At 36.8% G+C, this 24435-nt stretch overlaps 2 protein-coding genes across 2 annotated transcripts; both read left to right on the forward strand.

The window, feature by feature from the left end:
- Positions 1-2454: 2454 nt before the first annotated feature.
- Positions 2455-6380, forward strand: LOC6053924. Its single transcript, XM_038257866.1, has 4 exons — positions 2455-3134; positions 5707-5838; positions 5929-6061; positions 6153-6380. Exons 1-4 carry the CDS (start codon positions 2912-2914, stop codon positions 6223-6225), a joined length of 561 nt encoding a protein of 186 aa, XP_038113794.1. The 5' UTR covers positions 2455-2911; the 3' UTR covers positions 6226-6380.
- Positions 6381-7751: 1371 nt separating this feature from the next.
- Positions 7752-20854, forward strand: LOC6053925 (synaptogyrin). Its single transcript, XM_038255157.1, has 4 exons — positions 7752-8185; positions 19336-19567; positions 19623-19979; positions 20080-20854. The coding sequence occupies exons 1-4, from the start codon at positions 8078-8080 to the stop codon at positions 20100-20102; spliced, it is 720 nt and encodes a 239-aa protein (XP_038111085.1). The 5' UTR covers positions 7752-8077; the 3' UTR covers positions 20103-20854.
- The last annotated feature ends 3581 nt before the right edge of the window (positions 20855-24435 follow it).

Below are 24435 nucleotides of genomic sequence, written 5' to 3' on the forward strand. Positions count from 1 at the left end.
GGCGACCTCCAGCTCAGCAATCTTCACCATCGAGTCCTTGATCTTGTCCGTGTCCATCGGCGTGTTGGCGATCAAGATCTTTGCGTTCACTTGTGTTCGGCTTGTGCACAACGGTCTTCTTGTCCAACAGGAAACCTTTGTCCAGGAACGAATCCTCCAAGCAACAGCCGGCACATAGTTTTGGCGCCTGCTTGGCCGCACTCGTTTGAGGGTGAAATTTTTGCTCCAGCAACTTTTCCGCCTCGCTCAGCATTGCAGCAACTCTGACACCAACACCGTCACGGAAGTCATTCCACGCCAACCTCATCGTCCTGGAAGCGACTCATGTCCACGCCGACCGCCTTCAAAATCGAGCCCCGTCGTTGGTGACCTCAACCCGGCCGGTGCTACGGCCGTGCGCAATCAGAACCTTGTCCATTCCCTCCGGGCCGAGTGTGCCGATCGCGATGGCCCCCACAAACGAGGACAGCCGGGCGATCACCCCGGAGCAAACTTTTCCGGTCGTTGACAAAAAATCGCAATTTTTGCTTTGTTTTTTTCTTTCTGTCAAAACTGCTTGAAAAAAACCAAAACAAATACCGAGTTGCCAAACATGACCAAAAACTGCTCGACGGCAAGGTTGCAAGATAGATTTCCCTGGTTCAAAAGTCGAGCAGACGCTGGTCGCTTTAACTCGCTTTAACGCGCGTTAACTTGCGATAACTTGCTTTAGGGTGGCGTTATGTGAAAACTCGGCACGATGAGTAGCGTTGATGCTTTTCGAGCTCGTTTTTGTGCGTTTTAGTGTGTTATCGCGGAGTGACGTCCCCCTCGGTCTGGTCACCTTTCCCGGCGTACAAAGTGCACCATGTACGAAACGCTGATAAGACCCGTCGTCCTCTACGGGCACGAGACGTGGACGATGCTCGAGGAGGACCTGCAAGCGCTTGAAGTTTTCGAGCGACGAGTGCTTAGGACGATCTTTGGCGGCGTGCGTGTGAACACTGTATGGAGGAGAAGGATGAACCACGAGCTGGCGCAACTCTACGGCAAGCCAAGTATTCGGAAGGTCGCCAAGGCTGGCCGAATCCGGTGGGCCGGACACGTCGCAAGAATGCCGGACGCGCTGGATGCGCGCCAACCGAACCAGACTATCAATCCGGTGAAGTTGGTGTTTAATTCGGAGCCGGCTGGAACGCGGCGGAGGGGGGCGCAACGTGCACGGTGGTTGAACCAAGTGGAGGAAGATCTGGAAAGTGTGGGAGTTCCGCAGCGGAATTGGAGAGTAGCAGCCCAGGACCGAGTCCAGTGGCAGCGCATCTGGAGACAGCTCATGACCCGGAGGTTGTACGAGCAGTAAAAGTAAAGTAAAGTAATTATTTTTATGATAAAACAAATATTTGTAGATTTAACTACTAGTCTCTTATAAATTTAGAAAATAATTTTTATGTATTTTATTTTTCAATGCAAATTGTATCCCAATTTAGGGGATGTTGAAAACACGGTCAAAGTTTACCCCAAAAAAAATGACATCTTTCTCAAATCTTTCTTAACATTGAATTAGTCACTGAAACAAGTTTGACCAACAAACCCATACAATTCTTACAAAACAAGAAGAACAAAACTTAATTAAAAAAATGGCGATTTTTTACGTCGAAGCCTGTCTACCAGTGAGGTTGGGTTGTTGAAAGTTAATTAACCAATTTTTTAAATACTTTTGGTTGTAACCTTCCTTTTTCGCTTAAAGACAATATTTTTTTCTTGTCACAATAATAAATAAGTCACATATTTAAAATAAAATCATAATTGCCCAGTAATTTGATAACTTATAAATGCTTTTAGTTCAGAAAGAGATTTAAAAAGTAAAAATAACGCATCACCTCCTTGTTCAGTGAGCTCATCTGGCGCAATTCATAATAAACGTGAGCTATTAAAAAAAACTACAATGTTGCTAATCTTGCTGATCAAATCAATAATTTTAATTTCATCTCGAACAATTCCGCAGCTTCAAAATGCAAGTCCCCATCCATAGACAATATTCAACTGAACAATCTTCTCAACTGTCACTGATAAGCACTTGAACCGTTCTCACTATCAGCTTCGGCTTAGAATCACGCTAGAAAACCGACTGACGACGAAGACTACATGATGCAATTCTCGGTCAACCGAATCTTTGCGATCCTCGCCGATCTTGGCAAAGCTTGTCACGTAGACCACGAAAGCTAACCGAGTATGATTAAACTAAAGGATTGTGGCTAGTTTCGTTCTCATGACTGGCTGGTAGTCAAAACTGAAGATTACTACGTTCCGAACTTTACAAGATCACCCTCAGGGTTTACAGATTAAGCGAGACTCGAACCTACAATCTTTCGATTGTAACGCCAACACATCTACTCTCTAAACCTCCGAAGCGGGATCACCATCCGACAGGATTGGCATAAAAGCCGGTCGCAGCCACGCGGTACCTTCCAGTTCTTCTTGAACCAGCGAAGAAGTCTCACGAAGCTCTCTCCGTCTCTCGAACCGTCGATCATTCGACGGCTTATCTCGCTCAAGTGATGCAAAGTGCTGCTGTTGATCTGCTCTTTATGGTTGTTTACAAGTCAGCTTGTGATAAGGTGCCATCTTGAAAAAGAATAAGAAGAAAAAGAAGAAGAAGTCGCCCAATCGGGGTCTCGTCAGGTTATCTGGTCCTCGGACTGAACTGTTTTCCCGGTTCTTTCGGGCTCAACGTGATTTTCGTGCAAAAGCTGAGAATTTGACTTTTTCGTTAGTGGGGTGGCGTTAAACGACTGGGACCAAGTGCTGTGATTTTGGGGTTGTGATCTTACGGTTTAAATTTTGCCGTTTTTTTTTTTGGATTAAGTTTTACCCTAGTCTTCTTGTGTATCGTGTATCGGATATCGGTGCATCAAGGACCTCTGTGATTTGAATGGTGCTGGTGCTAGAGCTGCACGGTGGTGACTTCAGTTTGGACGTGCCCAGACAGCTGCAGCGGCAGCAGAAGAAGCAGCAGGTTGAAGATTTGAGCAAGGCGTGCCAGCTTCCGGTGTCGTCGTTGTCATCGACCTTGCGACAAGAATCTCAACACGATTCGGATTTGCGGCAGGAAACTCAACACGATTTAGCCGACGCTCTTTTCCATCAGTGTGGAGGTGAGTGGAAATGAGGGGTTGTGAAAAGGCTTTTAGAATCACGAGATTACATTTCATATCAAGGACATTTTACTTTAAATTTAAATAGCACAGAAAAGAGCAAAAATTCACCTGATAATAGAAAACTACTCAGCACTGAAAAGAACCTAATTAAAAAATAATTTTATGAAAAAATAGAAAACTTATAAACTTATAACATGTAAGTAGGCATTAGAAGCAACTTATTTTTGTTATTTTTTCGGACCACTAAGAAGACGGGTAATTTGGAACGACGTTTAGCACAGTTTAAAATGATTACTATTTTACCAAGAATTAATTAGCCTTTTAACACCGAAACTCCTACACTCGCGAACACGTTGCAAATTGGTTTAGGGATCCTAACTAATTTGCAAGCTTGAGAGTTATGGTGATGAATATTTTTAATATTTTATTTAGAATTCCAATTAAATCTAGACAAAATTAGAGATAACCTTTGAGCGTCAAATAATCATCATCTGATTTGATATTTAAATAAAATCAATCTCGGTTATCAAACATATCTCATTGCTAAACTCATATTTATTTATTTAGTCACACCGTCTTTGATACAAAAATATTCAGGAACTGAATTTAATCTAAACCCTTGATTGTATTTTTGGGCATTCCGTTGGTAAACTTGACACAGACAAAATTTAAATTTATCAACATTCAGAAAAGAGTTAGAATTACATCTCCTGTCATCGTTCGAGATTTTGAAGAAAATATAAATATATTTTCTAAATAATAGTTAAGCAAGAAGCAAGTTAAGCTCACTAGAAATTCGTACACGTTTCCACAACAATTGCAAGCTGGCTATGCTAAATGGATTTGTGAATATGTTAATAAAAAATATTTATCTTGGGAAAAAAATTATTATAATTTTGTGAAAGGAAATTAAATCCAGAAATTTAGGAGATTAATTGATTGATCCAAAACTAATTATTTTTTCAAGGAACTTTTTTTCTACAATGTGATTGTTTAGAAAATGATTTAAAATAAAATGGTATAATATGGAAGAGGATTTAACAAAAATAATTTGGGAGCCTACTTGGTAGTGAATCACTTTTTAATGACATACTCTAATTTTTGGCATTGTTTAATGCTTAAATTGTATCCGGGCAATATGTTGCCGTATTATCGTGACAAATTGCAGAAAGAAAAGATTTTTATTCTGTCAAATTAAAATAAATCTAGATGTCTTAAAAATTTTGGCTCGTAAACTTTTTATTGGAGGTCAAATATTGGTCAATTATATAATTTAGAGTCTCTCAAAACAATAGGAAATTTGATGGATTTATAAATAAATCCATCAATTTCCAGCGACTTTTTTAGAAGAAAAATCCTTTAATATCGAAAAAAAAACGAAAAAAATGTAGCTTCAGACCCCACACGAAATATTGTGACTAACCCCGCAAAATTGTCAGGAAAAAGTCTTTTATTTCATTGTGACAAATATAAAACCTGCCGAATTTTTAATCTATGTCTTTGTTTGTTCTACGAAAGACACCATGCTGAACGTTAAATTCTCATATTAAAATTTCAAATAAATTTTCTATTTTTGATTTGATTGTTGTACACCAAAATAAACATTGATTATGCTACACTACACGATCTTTTTCAAACATTTCTAAGTATTTTTCAGATACTTACATTAAAAAAAAGGTTTCAAAGTTTAAGCAATCCGAATTAATATATTTATTTATTATTTTGTAACGTTTTGCACATTACTACTATGCAAACTTGTTTATAGGAATAATGTTGAAACATTTTCTTAACTAGGGTATGAACGACTAAGATACACACTATTTAAACAATTGTGACATTACTCCGCTTTAATTGGAATTCTTTAAAAAAATATATTCGGGGATTGCTCGAAATATTTTAAAATACAAAATACAAAAATTATACTGATAAGCTTACAGAACGCTGTAACATAATTTATTTTATATTTTCTTCACATTTTTTCAAATACTGTTTGAGATTTTCATATGTTTGGCAAATTGCCTTTTGACGATCAAAAAACTTACTTCTCATGAAGCTATTTATCACTTCATTTTAGTCTGATTTTGAGTATCTGTAATTCAACATCAAAGTCTGGTATGATATTTTATTTATAGCGTTTCATTTCATAATTGGCCTTTCTTCAAATAATTAAAATTTGGTTAGGATTTTTTATTAAGGACATTTTATGAAAAATTATTTTATTCTTTCCTCAAACCTGTTTTGAGTTTGATTTAAGTACTTAAATTTCACAAATATCTGTATTTTTATTCTTATTCTTTTTTGAAAAAAAAAGAAGAAGTAAAATGATAAATAAAAAGTGAATTAAAAAAGTAGTTTTTCTCCGGTTTTCTGGAATACAGTACCACATTTTTTTAGTTTTTCTAATAGTTCATATGATTACGAACCAAACTGCATCAATATCTCAAAATTAGAAAAAAATACGTAAGGGATGAACTCTACTATGATCGGCAGTGAAGCAGATTTCAAAATAACGTATAGCATATTTTCTGCTGAAACTAAAAAAAAAAAAAAATATGTTTCTCTCCCACAGAGTGCAACAAAATGGCTAGTCTGCCACAGGCCGCCTTCGCGGTGCACAAACTACGCAAGCCTCAAAATGAAAAGAATCTTGCCGTGGCTCGTCAAAGCATGGACAAACAGGAGTCACCACGTTTCATGAGGAGTAAGTATCAGGCCGTTCTATACATAGAACCAAATCGCACCCTGGCGTGTTCTAAACGATAACATTCTTCTTCAACTTCATCACTTCCAGCGCTGGACCTGACACCGGTCAAGTACAGCGAAAAGCTCATGAACAGCATCTGGGGCCTGTACAATCGCTATTCGCCGCACAACTTCAAGAAGAACAACGGATCCGACCAGCAGTACTTTAGCATGCCACAGCCGTAAGTCGTTGCACAATCTAATGAGCTTGCTGATTATGCTTGACGAATGGTTTTGTTTTTCTCACCGTGCTTTTTTTTTTCTCTCTCGCAGATTCGCTGTTGCATGCGCCGCTTCCGAGCAAAAGAACTCTGGAGCAAAGAACGTCGACGACCCGTGGAAGTGACGATCCCCTCGACACGACTTGAATCGTCTTTGATTTGAACTTATGAAATTTTTTATATCAATATAGCTTGTAGTTTTGGGTTATATTTAGTGATACTCACCTATTCGGTAGTCGATAATATATGGGACTGAATAAATTGGATTTAAATTGGTAAACTGAGTGTTTTAATTTCGAGTTAGACTGAAGAATCCGCTGCATTTTCTAACATGATGAAATAACACAGCACAAAATTTTAAAGGTCAGTGTAAATTTTTGTCATCCTCTTTGCGAATTGTGCTCATCGATTCTTTACGACATAATTAAATTTAAGTTTATTTTCGGCCAAGCCGAATAGATTATTTTTCGAGTATAAATGCCATGGAGTAATCTAAGGAACCATTAACCTTCATTAAATATCGATTTATTAGAATGAATGCATGCAGAGGTTTGGATTTGTTAGAATTATTCCATGGAATTTATACTAGATAGTTAAGATTTTAGTATTGAGCTGGAATTTTCCTTTTTCCTGCACAGTCACCAAAATCAGTTTTGAGTTTAAATTATCAGTTTAGTTTTTGTACATGGCTTAATTTAGCTTAGTTGAAGATGACTTATTGCATTTGGACCATTTTTTGAATATTTTGTAAACTAGCTTTTGAAAACATGATTAATTTTGGTCAAAAATAGAATATTCGAATATTTTTATACTAAATATGTTAAATTTGAACACAAACTCACAGGTTTTATGTGAAACTGCTGTAATGTACAGAAAATCAATAGTTTGGATGAATAAGGAACATGTTGCTTGAAATTTCTTCAAAATGTTGAAGAGAGATCAAAATAGCCCAAATATTTTTAAAATGCATGTTTTATTTATTTTTCAAAGCGTTGACATGATTCAAAGAACTCAACTGATAAGTTAATCCTTACCAAGCAAACATAGTTGATTGTTTTAGCTTTCAACTCATGCAAATAGTTGATATTTTTGTGATAAATTGAGAGAACGATACAAAAAGGAGGATCTTATCTCCCAAATCTTCCCTCAATGTTTTTTTTTATTGGAAAACTTTTTTTTTTTTCAAAATTTAGTTGAATGTTCCAAAACTACCTTTTTTTAGATTGAAAAAAAGGTGAAAAAGTTCGATGAATAAATTCAGCATTTTTTCATTTGACTCTAAGTTTATTTTAAAAACAAGTTTCGTGTTGAATAACAATCAATTCAAAAAGAATAGCAAGAAAATTATCCCTCTTTCACGAATATCACCTAACATCTCTAATCAATCCCCAACAACAAACACACTTTCACGATCCCCCATCGAAACAAACGGTTTGTTTGGATGCCAACCACTGAAAGCCGTCAGTGCGCGCACCCCCACAAACAGAGCTTCGACAATGTCACCCTCGCACACCAACGAAAACCCCCAAAAGGGGGAGCGCGTAGGAGAAATTCCCTTTTTCTCGTTCTCGCTCCAAAATCGAGCGAGAGTCAAAAATGTTCTAGGAAATCCAGCCGGAGAGAGACTGAGCTTTTCCACTCCTTGAAAATCGCGCTGTCACAGTCAGTTTGGTTTTGCAAGTGCGTGGAAAAACAGGTTCCTCTCCCGGTTTGGAGCTCCGTGGTCGATCCGTTGTGCCCTCGTAACAGGTTTTCTAGCAGGAATTTTCGGGTTAAAAGTGTCGCAGGTTCGAACCCCGTCGCCAACGGAGAATCGAAAGAAAAAAAAAGCAGCGTGGATTTAGGCGTTTAAAGCGCGTTCAGGAGCAGTCGAGAGCACGTGAAGCCTAAACTCGGTAGGCTTTGCCCCGGGATCGCCCAAATTTTCACCCAGGACAGCGTTCAATAAACGGCCTCAAAACGGAGCACATAACGAAAATGATGGACTTCAGCGGTGGAGCCTACGGCGGAGGCAAAGCAGGCGGTGCCTTCGACCCGATCGGGTTCGTGATGCGGCCAACTGTGATCCTGCGGGCAGTTTGTTGGGTGAGCTTCAACCCTGATCTCGTCAGGCATTTCTTGCGTTCAAGGGTCTTCCATTTTGACTCCTCCCGCACCAGAAAGCCAGAAATCGATTTTCTGATAGTTGAACACACTCTCCTGTGACGGTGTGTGCGGTGACGGTTATTTGGGGATAGAATTCCCCCCCACACACAATCACGTACACCCACACTAGTACATCGCTCTCGCGGCTATTTGGTTTGCTTTCGATAAGTGCTTCAAACCAAGGGAAAAAATGTTGGAGAAAAATTCAAACAAAAAAGAGAGAAAGAGAGTAAACTCACCATTGTGTGTGTGGGTGTCTTGTGGTTTATAGTAAATCTACAAACATCGTACACCAACACTGGAGCGAAGAATCTTAACAAATGTTAGAATAGTATCGCTTTTCTGGAGGAAAATACGATAGAAGTATACTTACTTTCGATCATCATGTGTGCAGTATAATCAATTAAGAATTGTCTCACACCCGTTCGAGGGTGATGATAATTATCGTTTCGTGATGCTGCGATTGTCACGAGATGGATCAATTGATTCCGAACCGTTGAACTATACTTTCCATCTCAGAAGAAGATCAAGCGGAGCAATGTAAATGGTCCATGCTTTTTACAAAAAAAAACTCTTTTTTTCTTGAAATGGAACCTAACATTTTAAAAGGGCACATCAATTTTATAAACAAGTGTGTATCTCTTTCACTCAAATGACAGTTTACACAAGGTGTGAGATAGATACACTCTTGTTTACCAAAGTTGTGTGCCCTATTGAAATGGAAGGCACGAAATGTCTGCAAGGGGTGTCTAAAATTTCAAAAAAAGTGTCCGCTGTCACAGGCCGGAACATTGCAGTCCTCGCCAAAGTTTCTCTTCGACTTCGGATCAAAAAACGAAAAAAAAGCAAATGTCGTTGTCATTATTCAGGAGAATAAATTGGGGCAAGATGCAAAATGGGTGGCCTTAGTTAAATTATCCAAAAACGTTAGAAATAAGCATCAAAATCTTGTAAAAATATTGCATTTAAAAAAAAAAATCAAGAAATTTTGTTTGTTATTGTATGCAAAAAAAAGTGGCCCAGATTTCGCCAAAATTATGTTTATTGATTATATAACAATTTCATAATTAAATTCATCAAAAAAATAATAATCGTCAAAAATGTGAAAATTTAAATATTTGCGTGGTTAGGTTGATAAACCTACATGTTTGACAATATCTAGCAAAACAATGTAAATGGGCCAGTGTAGAATTGTAAACAAATGCTAACATCAACTGACGTGAGCAAGGTAGACTCTTTGTTTACACTTTGGCATTGGCTTTTTTACATTGATTTGCTTGATATTTAGAAAAACACATCGGATTTAAAAGTCGTTCTCGGTGTGGTGATATTATTTGCCGTCTCACGGTTTGGCGGTCGGAAAATATTATAAATCGAGAATATCCATGATTTATACGTAGGAAGGTGTATTTCGTCTTCCTGATTAAGAATATGTTTGATTCAATCGGTGACAAATGCGTTTTTCAGAAGAAAAAAATCAGCTTTTTCATACTTATGGAGACACCTGGTACTAAGTAAAAATATTATTTTATTATTTAAAAATACTTTTTTATGAAAGTTTATACTAGTCAAAGGTAAAAAAAATTAAAAACATTCTGAAATACGACATGGGTAATTCTCCACCAACTCACACGAAATCGGAAAAAATTGCCCCGACCCCTCTTCGATTTTCGTTAAACTTTGCTCTTAGGGGTAATTTTGGTCCCTGATCACGAATCCGAGGTCCATTTTTCGATATCTCGTGACGGTGGGGCGGTACGACCCCTTTCATTTTTCTGGTTTTTTACTAAGACACGTTTTTCAGTGATTGCGAGAATCAGAATTTAAAAATATATATATATATATTTTTGTGATGAGTGAGTGTATCCGGTTTGTTTTTTTTTCGAAAAATCCCCACATACAAGCAGTGCACCAGACACAACAATCGTCCAAGGGGTTACGATTTTTGACAGTTGAGTAATGGGAAATGGCAGCGATTTTAAACCCATTTTTTAACTTTTTTTGATGAAAAATACGTTTTTTTCCGGAATTTTGAGTACGCTATCAAATCGGGCGTGTCATTTTTCACAAAAGTCCCTTTGACACCAAATTTTTATCTCTTCACGGTTGCGAGCTACAAATCACTGAAAAACGTGTCTTAGTAAAAACCAGAAAAATGAAAGGGGTCGTACCGCCCCACCGTCATGAAATATCGAAAAATGGAACTCGGATTCGTGATCAGGAACCAAAATAACCCCTTAGAGCAAAGTTTCACGCAAATCGAAGAGGGGTCGGGGCAACTGCTGTGTTAGTTGGCGGAGGACCCACATATAATAAGGCTTATTAATAAATTATTGAAATTAACTCGAGCTACCATGCGCCTCCTCTAATGCTACTTCATATGGAACCCAATTTTCACTGATAGAAGATATTGAATCGAACATAATTTATACCTTTAAATCTTACATTTTGCTATTTTGATTTTAATATTTTGCTTATACCACCGTAAGTATTTTATTTGCCTTATAATTGGTCTAAAGCCATTTTTTTGCCAAAACCCAAGGGAAGCACATTTTTTTCATGTTTTGCATCATATTTAATTGTGAGTTTTATTACAATAATCAACAAAAAAAAAATAAACGACAAATTTGAGTTAAAAATAATTGCCCACTTTTCACCAGCGATCTCACAAATAGAAATCGTGATCTGGAAACATGTTGTCATGAAATAAGGTCAAATTGAGATTTTTAATCAATTTTACGGACAACCAGATGAATTTGGCAAAAAATCGCTGCACATAAATCTGAACGAATCTTAAATCCTTTGAAAACAAAATTAAATCATTTGTGGACGGTGCCTTATTGACTTCATGCAAAATAATGGTTTAGACAGTTTTATAAAGATTCTAAAGTTTTAATGCGGTAGATTCTAAGGAAAAAATAGCCCGATGGCTGAAATTGGACTTGATGGCGATAATCTAAAGGTTCTAAGGTTTTGGTCTTGTGTAAAAAAAGATGAAATTTTGTTTTCAAATCCATAAACCAGGAGGGGACATTTCTTCAAACCATACATTGGTCATACAGAAAAGTTCTTGTTTTTTTTGTATGGAACGTGGACAACTGTTTTTTAAGTTGCCATTATATAAATTCAATTTTCAAAGTAATTATAACCGGTCAATTACTGCAGTTATTCTAGCGATTTAACTCGTAATAAAATCCATAACATAAACATAACTCAACTCATCAAAGAAAAAATCAAGTCCCAATGACATCACTTGTTTTTGTGGGAGAGTTGGAGAGCTCGCTTTTGTTTATACTTTCAGCTCTCTTTCGCTCACCAATCCATTGAATTTTCCTTTTATTCTCTCAAACAAATTTCCACCCGCACTCACTTAACCGCCACCAAGCATTTTTCTCAATCGCTCTCTCATTCTCAATGTGTTTACCTCACTCAAAGGAACTCCGCTGGAGATTCCAAGAAAATTCTCCCCCTCCCTCTCTCAATCCTTCTCACCAATGCGTTTCAGCAACCAAAACACATAAATTGATTTCCTTCTCATCGTCGTCGTCGTCGTCGCCAAGACGGTTTTCCACCCCCGTTTCCCGAACCACCCGAAACAAATTCTTACGCGTCAAAAAGGAACGCAACAACGCCTTCATCATCAGCATAAATTGCGCTTTTATTGAAATTTCACTAGCTCTCTTGTCAACTTCCAGTCTCGGAATTGTTTCCGAATCTGACTTGGTCTGGATGGCGCGCGCGTGTGGTGTTTACATAATACACTATACCCCTCTGAAGTCCTCCCACTCACTCACTCCTCGTGGTTGACCATGTGATGTTGAGAGTATATGTGTGTGTGTGTAACTGTGTATGCAACTTATTATACCGGAGGACACCTCATTATGCCATGTGCCCTGTCTGTGCTACTACAGAACCGACGACGGATGGACGGGCAACATGATGTGAAGTGAAGGGTTTACATTGCTGGCAATGGTGGTAACCTCGTGGAAAGGGTCACGATGTCCAGTGGAAAGGATTGTGACCGAGATTTATAATGTAATGGTCGCGAAGGTTTTCGATGGGTTCGCCACTGAAATCGATGGTGGATGAAAATTCATATTGATAAATCATAGCGATCGTGCAATACCTGATCACAATATGGACTTTGAAGAACCCCAACACTCAATTTTCAATTTGAGATATAGAACTAAATCCATAACTAGAGAACTAAAGTCCCTCTCCATTAGGGTGCCCAGAATATGGAACTTTTTCTCAAAACCTCGCTCCACAAGCTGATTATTGTTCCTTGAGCTATTTAAGACTCTGGGCCAAATATGAGCAAAATTGGTCAACATTTACCCATTGATACTCGGGGGTGAAGTTTGTTTGGGAAAAATCAAAAAAATGTATGAAAAAAACAGTTTTCATATTGTTTGGTCTGCACGGAGCGCTATTTCCATCCAAATATTCCCAAAAGTGAGATTCTCATTGGAAATTTAATGCTCTACAACTTTGTACAGCATACCAAAGCTGTAAAACTCGATCCTGAAAAGTTATTAGCGATTTAAAAATGTAATTTTTGTATGAAAAACATGTTTTTCACCAACTTCAGGCTCGGGTATCAATGGGTTAATCTCAACCAATTTCGCTCAAAATTGACACAGATGCTTAAAATAACTCGAAAAACCGTTTCCGCTTGTGGTACTCTCCATGCATTTTTGTCTCATGTATAATATTCACCAAAGAAGTTAAAGCGGCGTTGCACAGAGTTCGGACTGGCAAAATAAAGTGGAATAAATTGATAACTGCATTATTTGACTTCCTAGTCAAATGGTGTCTTGGGAAGAAAAGTTGAACTTGATAAGGGCTATTTTTTGAAGATATTAACATACAGGGTTACGACCTTCCAGGGTGTTGACATAAATATAACTTTGTTGGATGACTTTTTAGAGCTTTGGTGTCTTCGGCAAAGATGTAGAGGAGAATATTTCATGTAGATCGTTGTTTTGTTTTCAACTCAGGCTGGTACAAATTTTATTTAAAGTTTTTGTAGTAGTTTGTCTGCCAGTGTGGATCAATCGGACCGCGCACTGGACTTCACACTTAGAAGACCCGGGAGGCGGAGTCTTGTCACAAAAAGAACACGCAATACGCCTGTGGATTCGTTGACGAAACCGCAAGGTTTAAAAGGGCCACATTATAAGGTGTTACGTCGATTCCGTTCCGTGGTATTTTTTGTAGTTTGTAATTTGGGCGCCCGTATGTGCTTTATAGCACCAAGTTTGGTAAAATCTCAGAATTCCAAAAAAGTGTCCACGTGGTTTATGAATGACCCTTAAAAAATTAAAATTTTCTTGTTTCTTTTTCTTTTATTCACTGTATTTCAGCAACAGAGCATTATGGGCTAGCCAAAAATAAAAAAAAATGTTACATTTTTGAATATTTTTTTTATGATGTTAGTTTATAGTGAACATTTCAAGTAAGAAAAAATCTAAATTTCAAAGTTGTAGGTGTCGTAATTAAAATACGAAACTTTTGGTACCCTAACATGTATAGGTCATCGCTGAAATTTTTAAGTTATTGCAGTATTAGTGAAAAAAGTTAATTTTTTGCCGATTTCGTCATTTCCCTGTTTTTGTGCGGGGCGTGTCGAAAAAATCAGTTTTTATTTTCAAAAAATCATATCTCGGAAACGTACGGTTCGACATCGCCATTTTTTTGTTATGTTATGTGAAATTTTCCAAGGAATCCGATAAAAATATTTGCAGACATAGGCTCTTTGGTCCAGACACGGTCAAAACGCCATTTTAAGTTTTCATACGACTTTTTTAAATGTTAAGCTAGATTTTAGAACCATCTTACTACTATTTTGGCCAAGGAATCTCCAGAAAAATTTTGAGCCTGATTGGAGAACTTTTTTTTCGGTTTAGGCTCTTTTCAAATGGAATTGCTGTATTCGTATCAATACCTTAGTAAGGACAATAAAACTAATTCCTTTTGAAATAATTTTATACAAGGGGATGGAATACTTGTTTTGTTATAGAGTATTGTCATTCTATATAGAGCAATTCTCTCAGATTTCGATCATTAAATTTTTTGGCACTTTTCAATCCGACTGAACTTTTTGGATGCCTTCGGTATGCCCAAAGAAGCCATTTTGAATCATTAGTTTGTCCATATAATTTTCCATACAAATTTGGCAGCTGTCCATACAAAAATGATTTATGAAAATTCAAAAATCTGTGCCTTTTAAAGAAATTTTTGATCGATTTGGTGTCTTAGGCAAAGTTGTAGATATAGATTGTTTGGGTGAGACTTAGAAAACATCAATTTTACTGTTAGGGTCATATCAACAAATTTAAAAAAAGCAAAATATAGAGAATTTTCTCAGCTTTTCAAAAATATTATTTTCAAAAGTGGGCAAACTTGTGCACCAATTTAAAAATTTTTAAAACTGCGACTATTTTCAAAAAAGTACCCTAAAAATGGCTTTAACTTGAAAACGGTGCACTTTATCAAAATTTTACTAGATCACTTTTTAATTACAAATTTAATTTTTCGCCGAAAAATTTAGTTGAATTTTTTTTTTGCATCCAATATTTCGATTTTTTGAAAAATTCAGTATTTATTCAAGATTTAAAGATTTAATGATTCAAGGTCAAAGATTTTATGCACAACCTGGAAATTTCTGAAAAGTTGGCATTTGATGTCCCCTAAAACATATACAAAAATAAATCAAACAATAGCGTTTTTTTGCAAATCAAGGCTTAGCGAAAGGAAGTTAAATAAAAAATCACCAATTTTTTTTTAGATTGTATCATTTTTTTCATTGTAGTCCTTATCCATACCTTGTCCATACCTACAACTTTGCCGAAGACACCAAATCGATTAAAAAAAGAATTTGAATGGAAAATTATATGGACTGATTATGCAAAGTGGCATTTCTGGGCATACCTTAAAAGTTTTAGCCGGATTAAAAAATACAAAAATATTAATTAAAAAAAATACCGATTTTGTTGAGAATTGCTCTATAACAAGTTATTGAAATTTATATATGACCTATAAAACCTATAACACCGATTCGATATCACCAAACCATGCATAGCACACACACGTGCTCCACAAGTTGGCACTTATTCACAGACAAATATCCTGTCCCAGTCTCCTGCCCATGGCTAGAATTCGAAATCGATACCGAACCACAGACGCACACCCACTCAAATAGATTCACCATCCAACCCCTTCAAGCGTAACTCGTTCTCCGGAGGCCTTAATCCAACTTCATCCAGAATCCGTTCTCTTTCCTCTTCAAAACGGAGTCTTCTGATATACTGCTCTTTCTTCTAACTGGATAGAAATGTAAAAAAAATCAACAGTCTTTTCATGTTTTGGATTCTTATTTTTGGGTTTGGAAATGTTAGAAAAGTTGTGTATTGTTGGTATAGTTTAGTTCAGCTTATTTTTTTTTTCGGAATAGTTTTGAGTTAACTACAACAAAATGTTTTTAAGAAGAAGAAAACTCAAAGAACATTCATGCTTTCAAAATAATCCAAATCCCTTATAGGACTAGGCAACCAGTCTAGGAACCAGAATATATTCTGGTATCGATTTTTCTCGTCGTGCCATCATCCACCGCCACCGTCGTTTCCGGACAGTTCTTTCTTTTCTTTTTCCCTGCTTACTCTCAAAGTCCACCTTCTTCTTCTTCGTAGTCATCTCCTTGTACGTACGCCTCGCTTCTCGCGTGCCAGTTCGTGACACCTCGTTCCGTTTCGCATGGGTCCTCTCACGGTCTCACGGCGTGTTCAACGGAAAAAAAAATGAACATTCTTTTGTGACACTAATTCAAACCCTTCGGGAAGGAAAAGCTTCTTCGACGTCATCTTTTTCGGCCTTCGTTTAGCCCAAGAGTAATCATACCTTGAGGCAAGTTTTACGTTCATTAAAAATTTGCACCTGTCGGTTGGAGTGATGATAGAGAAATTAATAATGAAGAGCAAGGTGAGCAAAAATCCTTGCTTGCAGCAAAGATGAGGGAAAGAGACTTCTAAAGCAGAAGACGAAGAAGGACCCTCCTGGCGGCGGACTACCGAAGAGTCCATAATGAACCCCGGAGGAGAAGCGTTAGTAGCGCGATTCTTCTTCCCCCAGTAAGCGACGTGATGTAGAGTGCCTGATGAAGGAGTTGTGGGATTGTGGCGAACGGAGAAGAATGGAGATGGTGCATTCCATTGTACTACATTCCACACATTCCTCTGGTTGGCTGGCTTCGGAGCAACTCTTCTCACTTTCAACCCCCTGTTTTTGTTGGTGGAGGAGGAGGTGCTAAAAACGGCGACGCGTGAGTCAACGTGCACGGTTATGTCATACGTGCCGCCATGAAGGCAGTGGCGTAGCAGGTTAAAATGAGATACAGTCCAGACTCGATTATCCGAAGGTCTCAGAAAAATTTAAACTTCGGTTAGCCGTATCACGTATTTTTTTTTTGTTTCGTTGTCTTATTTTTGATTGTCGAACTTAAGTGTGACCCCTCGACTACGCTAAAGTGGTTAAGGATTGTTAAATCCAAGATGACGGCAAATATGGCGGTTACGAAATAATGCAAAAAAAATGCATTTTATTATTTAATAGGCAATCAACTATTTAAATTTGACTGAAATGGGGTCACAGAACTCAAATTTGGTTTTAAAAACAAGTAAAAGAAAAAAAAACATTACACTCAACCCCCGGTGGTTGGTCACTTTTTCGTTTGACATCTTTTTTAGTTTGTACCCCGTTGGTTGGTCAAAGTCAAATAATCCACCTTTAGGTGGTTGTGGCCTTCCTCGCATTCATAAAGTGAATACACTGCACAGCCTCCAAAAAACGTATAAATAACACTTATTTTTCATCAAAATATCTGAGATCCGGCCTCAAAAAAAGTGTATTAAAATACTAAAGTACTTATAACTTTTGATAGGGTTGTCAGATCTTAAATTTATTGGGCTCGTTGGGAAGGTCTTTTGATTACCTATCCAACGATGGGTCGCATGATAGATCTGGACAACTTTTTCATCAACATTTTTGAGATCCGGCCTAAAAAAAGTGTGTAAATAACACTTAAGTGTTCATAACTTTTGATAGGATTATCAGAGCTTCAATCTTTTGAACGCGTTGGAAAGGTCTTTCAAATACCTTTCAAACAATATATAGCATGACGGGATTTCTTACAAAAACCACCCTTTTTACAATCTTCCGGACTTTTGTTAAAACCGATTTTTTAGCATAACTTTTGAAGTACTTTACAAAACTTCATAATATAAACTAGGGTCTTGTGGGACCCCAAGACGGATCGAATGAGACCATAACTGTCCAAATCGGTTCAGCCAGTCCGGAGATAATCGTGTGCATATTTCTGGATGCACGGACTCACATCCAGACACACGCACAGACATTTGTTCAGAATTTGATTCTGAGGAGATAGGCATACGTGAAGGTGGGTCTACGAGGTTGAATAAAGAAGTTCATTTTTCGAGTGATTTTATATTGTCCGTTTCTCTCGAAGGTACACGCCGCGCGGCATTTCAGAATGTGCCGCAGACATTGTTGCCAGCAATTTTCTGCACTTTTGGTGCAATAAAAAACATACCCGGCAACAATGCCATGCAATTCGAAGAAGAAGATCAACAAAAACAAAACGCGTAGTATGGGATTTGACAGCGCGCATTTGCCGAAAGTGCGGTGCGTCGTTTCGAGGCTGATATGCCGCGTGTCTTTTTCGGGAATACGCGCAATAGCCTTTCTCATTGAGGTGAGGAAGGCAAAAATGACGAACTGTCACTTTTTACACGGCACTCCCGCACACTATCAAAACAAACATTTGATAGTGTGTGTGAATTCCGTGTAAAAGGGGTGTCAAACTAAAAAGTGACCCCGTTCATTTGACAACAGTTGGTGTCAAACCATCGGGGTTTGAGTGTACACCAGAAAAGAGGTAAAATTACACATTTTTCTGACATAAAAAATGTAGCCCTTCCTAGATGTAGGGGAGAGTGGGGAGACTTGATCCCCTTTTTTTGTATCGCACATAACTCTGTCAATTTCTCACAAAACTACAAACTTTTTGCATGAATTGAAAGCTTAAACATTCAACTATGTTTAGTTAATAAGGGTATTTCATCAGAGGAACTCTTCGAATCATGCCAAGCGTTTTTAAAAAATATTTTAAACCGGCATTTTAAAAATGTTAGGGGTAACTTGATCCCCCTTTCAACATTTTGAAGAAATCTTAAGCAAAATGTTTCTTTTTCATCCAAACTTTTAATTTTCTATAAGTTACAGCAATTTGACATACAACCTGTACGTTTGTGTTCAAAATATAACAAGTTTAGTATGTAAAATATTTGAAAACTTAAAATATTATTTTTTAGAACAAAATTAAGCATGTTTACAAAAGCTGGAAATTTTTGTTTACAAAACTTTTGAAAAAAAGTTCAAACTGCTGTAAGTTATGTACAACTATACTAAAGGAAACTATGTATGAAAGCCCAGCCCAATTAATTAATCTTGAGGCTTATTCCAGTGACTGTAAAAATGCAGGGATCAAGTCTCCCTAAACGCACTTTTTTCAACAATTGATTGTAAAAATAGTATGACGATAAATTTAACATAAAATGCGTAAGGGTTGTGGAGTTGATAAGTTTATCATGCAATTCATGTATAAAAAATATGTTTTTGAATAATTTTTGAGTGTTTTCTATACATCAAAACAAAGAAAAAAAGATCTCTTGGAAGTTTTTTGCAGCTCGTTAAAGAAAAATGTGTGTAACTCAATCTAAACATTTTTTAATTTTTTTCTTTGTTTTCTACAATGAGTTTTAGTTAAACTCGCACAACTTTCTAGAACAAAGCTAATTGTTTTACCCACATGCTGACGAGATACAGGCTTGGGATCAAGTGTCCCCGAGGATCAAGTCTCCCCACTCTCCCCTAATATTACCATGATTTGTTTTATTGTGTCTTTCGTCCCCTAGAATGGTCTTGTTTCTCGTCAGAAGTGAATTCTTCATCAATTGAAAAACACAATCAACAACTAAACTTTATTAAAATAAAATCATCTTTTCCCCTTCCAGCTCTTTGCGATAATCGTGTTCGCGTGCGTGTCGGCCGAGGGCTGGCGGGAAGAGAACGGCAAGGAGTACTGCATCATCAACCGGGACGCGAACGCCTGCAACTACGCCGTCGGAATCGGCGTGATCGCGTTCCTGGCCTCGATGGCCTTCATCGCCGGCGAGTACCTGTTCGAGCAGATGTCCTCCGTCAAAACCCGGAAACACTACGTCCTCGGGGATCTCGGCTTCTCCGGTAACTAGTTCAGCATATTTGAAGAACTATTTTCTCAAAATTTTGAATCTTGCAGCTCTGTGGACGTTCCTGTACTTTATCGGCTTCTGCTACCTGACCAACGCGTGGGGCAAGGCGGACGATCCGCCCAACGGCGAGGGCGTCAACAACGTCCAGGCTTCCATCGTGTTTTCGTTCTTCTCGATCTTCACCTGGGCCGGGTGCGCTTACTTTGCGTTCCTGCGCTTCAAGGCCGGCGTGGATCCGTCCTTCCAGTCGACGTACGAGTCGGATCCGAACGCCGCGAACCAGTACTCGTCGTACCCGGTCGGATCTGGCCCCGGGACTGGCGGCGTGGAAGGTGGCGACCAGTACCAGCCGAGTCCGTTCGGGGGTGGCCAGCAGCAGCAGCAGCAGCAACAGCCGGGTGTGGGTGAGTTGTGAGGGGATTCTTGTTGAAGGGTCAATTTACAGTCATGATAATTTTCTCATTGGTCTGAAACATTTTTTTAACTTTTTTTTTCTAATTTTAGGTGAATACGCTCCTTCTTATTAAATGCATAGGCAGTACCATATCCGTTTGTTTGTGAATAACGGAGTATACAACAACAAAAACAAAGCAGCAAACACTACAAAATTCCGGAGCAGTGCACAGGAACGAGCAAAGTTTTACCGTAGTGAATTCCAATTGGGCTATATTGACATTCTATCTACTATGGAAAGTAAAATAGTAAATATGGATGCGAAACTCAGATTATGGTTCAAAAACGACCCCAACAAAAACTAAACAAACACACACAACAAGTCGAAAACAAAAGATTTCTAGCGGTTTAATAGCGAAAACACAACCCCACATTGAGCAAACAGTCGACAGGGAAACCAGTTCCGCAGCTGGTCGCCCTTTATCTAGCAATTTGTCCTTTGAAGCAGTGCAGCTACTCAACAAACACATACTAAACATTGTCACATACTACACGCGTACACAACCACAAAACATAAGACAGAAAAACAAGTGGAAACACAACAAACTCAAATACATACATGCTTACCAGAACAATGAAATACATAGCAAAACAGAGACAAGCAAAACAAAAAAAAAACAGAAGGGAAACACGAAAACCAAAAGAAACAACCAAAATATCCAAAAACAAAAGATTTAATAAATATTGTTAGTTTATGATGGAACTAAAACCAGAATGAAGTTATCCTATAAGAAGAAGAAGGAAAAAAAGACAAGAAAATATCTTACCGTATAAGTACTTGGTATATTATTTATCATGATAATAAAATACAAGAATAATAATAAAAACAAAAAAACAAGCGTAGCGTTTAAGGAACCGATCGCTGAGAGACAAATAAAGGAAGCAATGGCGAAAAAGAAGAAAAGCATCACATTTCAGGTGACAGCTCAGCGCGCAGTGACGTCAGCATAAAACAAAAAGGTGAGTGACGTTTAAAGCTCACTGCGATATTCAGTGTTTGTGTTCAGTGACCAATTCGGTGACGATTTTTCTGAGTTTATTTTTTCGAAAGTAAAACAAAAAATGAAAAGTAGCTCACTCACGTTACAATCGGCACAGCAAAAATGATGGGATGGACAACACTGAGAAAAATATCCACTATCAAATTGCGGGCTAGAGCAAACTAGTATTATTTACGAATAGATACGCTTTTGACGGTTATGAAAAAAAAACGAGGGATGAGAAAGTTTAGATTAAGCTGGGTTAGACGAGGGGAAGCGTTTAGAATGTTTCGGAGGGGGTAAAAAAGAAAAAAAAACTATGAGTAAACCTGATTCAGATTCATTGTTGGTGATTGTAGTAGTTGAATAAATTTGACCCTAATTAAGACAGATGTGACAAACCAGATATGAGCAATTCTCTACCAAAACCGGAAATGGATTTTATTTGTATTTTTTGATTTGGCTCAAACTTTGTGGGGGCCTTCCCTATGACCAAATAAGCTATTTTGCGTCATTGGTTCACCCATACAAGTCTCCATACAATTTTGGCTGCTGTCCATACAAAAATGGTATGTAAATATTCAAATAGCTGTAACTTTTGAGTGAATTTTCTGATCAATTTGGTATTGTTGAGGACTTTTGAGAAAAAAATAGGTACACGGAAAAAATTTTTTGCACATTTCTTAATCAAAACTCAATTTCCCAAAATAAGAATTTTTTGATTTTCAAGATTTTTTGATATGTTTTAGGGGACAAAAATCCGCAACTTTTGAGCTATACAGAAACATGGTCAAAAAATCTGCCGCCGAGTTATGATTTTTTGAAAAAATAGTGATTTTTGGAAAAAATCGAAGTTTCATGCTAAAACAAGTTTGACATTATTTTTTAATGCAAAATTGAATTTGCAATCGAAAAGTACCTTACAGATTTTTTGATAAAAAGCTCCGTTTTAAAGATATAGCCACCGAAAGTTTGATTTTAGCGAAATATTTGCAGTTTTTCGATTTTTAAAAATAGTGACCATGAGTGACCATTTCTAAAAATATTTTATTTGAAAAGTTAAAAAAAATTGCTATAAAATTGTCTAAGAGACATTGAAGATTGGACATCGGATTGCTGAGATACAGCCGCTTTAAGAAAAAGAAACACGAAAATTGAAGTTTTCTAAATCTCACCAAAACAACCCACCATTTTCTAATGACGATATCTCAGGAACTAATGGTCCGATTTTCAATGTTAAAATATGAAACATTCGTGAAATTTTTCGATCTTTTCGAAAAAAATATTTTGAAATTTTTTAAATCAAGACTAACATTTTAAAAGGGCGCAATATTCCATGTTTGGCCCTTTTAAAATGTTAGTCTTGATTTAAAAATTTTCAAAAAATTTTTTCGAAAAGATCGGAAAATTTCACGAATGTTTCATATTTTAACATTGAAAATCGGACCATTAGTTGCTGAGATATCGTCATTAGAAAATGGTGGGTTGTTTTGGTGAGACTTAGAAAACCTCAATTTTCGTGTTTCTTTTTCTTAAAGCGGCTGTATCTCAGCAATCCGATGTCCAATCTTCAATGTCTCTTAGACAATTTTATAGCAAATTTTCTGAACTTTTCAAAAAAAAATATTTTTAGAAATGGTCACTCATGGTCACTATTTTTTAAAATCGAAAAACTGCAAATATTTCGCTTAAATCAAACTTTCGGTGGCTATATCTTGAAAACGGAGCATTTTATCAAAAAATCTGTAAAGTACTTTTCGATTGCAAATTTAATTTTGCATTAAAAAATAATGTCAAACTTGTTTTTGCATGAAATTTCGATTTTTTCCAAAAATCACATTTTTTTCAAAAAATCATAACTCGGCGGCAGATTTTTTGACCATGTTTCTATATAGCTCAAAAGTTGTGGATTTTTGTCCCCTAAAACATATCAAAAAAATCTCGATTATCAAAAAATACTTATTTTGTTAAATTGAGTTTTTGTGAAAAAAAAGTTGATTAAAAAATGTGCAATTTTTTTTCCGTGTACCTATTTTTTTCTCAAAAGTCCTCAACAATACCTACAACTTTGCCCAAGACACCAAATTGATCAGAAAATTCACTCAAAAGTTACAGCTGTTTGAATATTTATTTACCATTTTTGTATGGACAGCAGCCAAAATTGTATGAAGACTTGTATGGGTGAACCAATGACGCAAAATAGCTTATTTGGTCATAGGAAAGGCCCCCACAAAGTTTGAGTCAATTAAAAAAATACAAAAAATAAAAATGGTCGAAATCGGCCAATTTCGTAGAGAGTTGCTCATATAGTTTTAAGAGTCTACTTGGTTTTCTCTTGATTTGTGAGAGCACATTCAAATTATTTTCCACGAGGACTCTTGCATACAATGTTGCATCCAACAAATGACAATTGTTCATGGGATGTGAATTTTTCCACTTATTTAGACAATATTTATTTATTAAAATACTTTTCAATCAAGAAGCAACCCACCACTAGAAAAAAAAACAGATCAAGCTACATAAAATTCAGAAAATATAAAAAAAACACCCACAGAAATATTTTCAAATGTATTCTATTCACTCATAATGGAAAGCAAAAACACACAAACTCTCAGAAAAAAATCTTATGAATCCTGTTCGCACCATACAGAAATGATTGAAAATTAACCAATTTGGAAATTTTGAAAAACACAAGGGAATATCGCTGCAAGTCTCAAATCATTAAATCGTTTCGTAAGGTAAACCCTACACAACCCCACAAGGAGATGTAATCGTTATAAAAACTAACAAAAATATCTAAATAAAAAAAAGTACTTATAGTAAGCGAAAAAAAAACATTAGCAAGACAACAAAACTGAAACATTGAATAATAAACAAAAAATAAAGTTATTAATATACACCATGCATTATTTATAGAGCGAAATCAGAGATAAATATCGGAAAATCTGCAAAAAAGAAGACACAAAATCAACCAGAAAAAAAGTGTATTTTATTGTAGTGGGCGTTTGTTTCAGTTATATCGCACCTGATTGAAGCTGACTTTGTTAATTCTATATAAATCAATACCAAACAACTAACAAAAATATTGTAGTGAAAAGCATCAATGGACATTGCGAAAAGCTAGTCTAGATTACATAAAGAAAACGCTAGATCGGTTTAAGTTTGGCGCTATAGTTTTATCTCTCGAAGCAGACTCACTCTTAAAAAAAACCTAGAATACAAAAGAAAGAAGCAAACGTAATACCCTCTTACTGAATAAATGTTGTAAATAGCAACCATATTCTACACACATTGAGCAACAACCAACAGCAGCAAAAACAATAACCGAACAAAACAACCTTTTAAAAACCATTGTTGTATTAGTCACAGTATTTAACGAGATTAAAAAAAACAATACGGCATGTTATTAAGATTTGTTTCCATCATC

Source organism: Culex quinquefasciatus, chromosome 2, assembly GCF_015732765.1.
Source record: "Culex quinquefasciatus strain JHB chromosome 2, VPISU_Cqui_1.0_pri_paternal, whole genome shotgun sequence".
Taxonomy (NCBI): Eukaryota; Metazoa; Arthropoda; class Insecta; order Diptera; family Culicidae; genus Culex; species Culex quinquefasciatus.

Coding starts and splice junctions, on each gene's coding strand:
- LOC6053924 (XM_038257866.1), top strand. CDS start 2,912: ATGGTGCTGGTGCTAGAGCTGCACGGTGGTGACTTCAGTTTGGACGTG. Junction 3,135..5,706: donor TCTTTTCCATCAGTGTGGAG/GTGAGTGGAAAT, acceptor TCTCTCCCACAG/AGTGCAACAAAATGGCTAGT. Junction 6,062..6,152: donor TACTTTAGCATGCCACAGCC/GTAAGTCGTTGC, acceptor TCTCTCTCGCAG/ATTCGCTGTTGCATGCGCCG.
- LOC6053925 (XM_038255157.1), top strand. CDS start 8,078: ATGATGGACTTCAGCGGTGGAGCCTACGGCGGAGGCAAAGCAGGCGGT. Junction 8,186..19,335: donor TCCTGCGGGCAGTTTGTTGG/GTGAGCTTCAAC, acceptor TTCCCCTTCCAG/CTCTTTGCGATAATCGTGTT. Junction 19,980..20,079: donor GCAGCAACAGCCGGGTGTGG/GTGAGTTGTGAG, acceptor TTCTAATTTTAG/GTGAATACGCTCCTTCTTAT.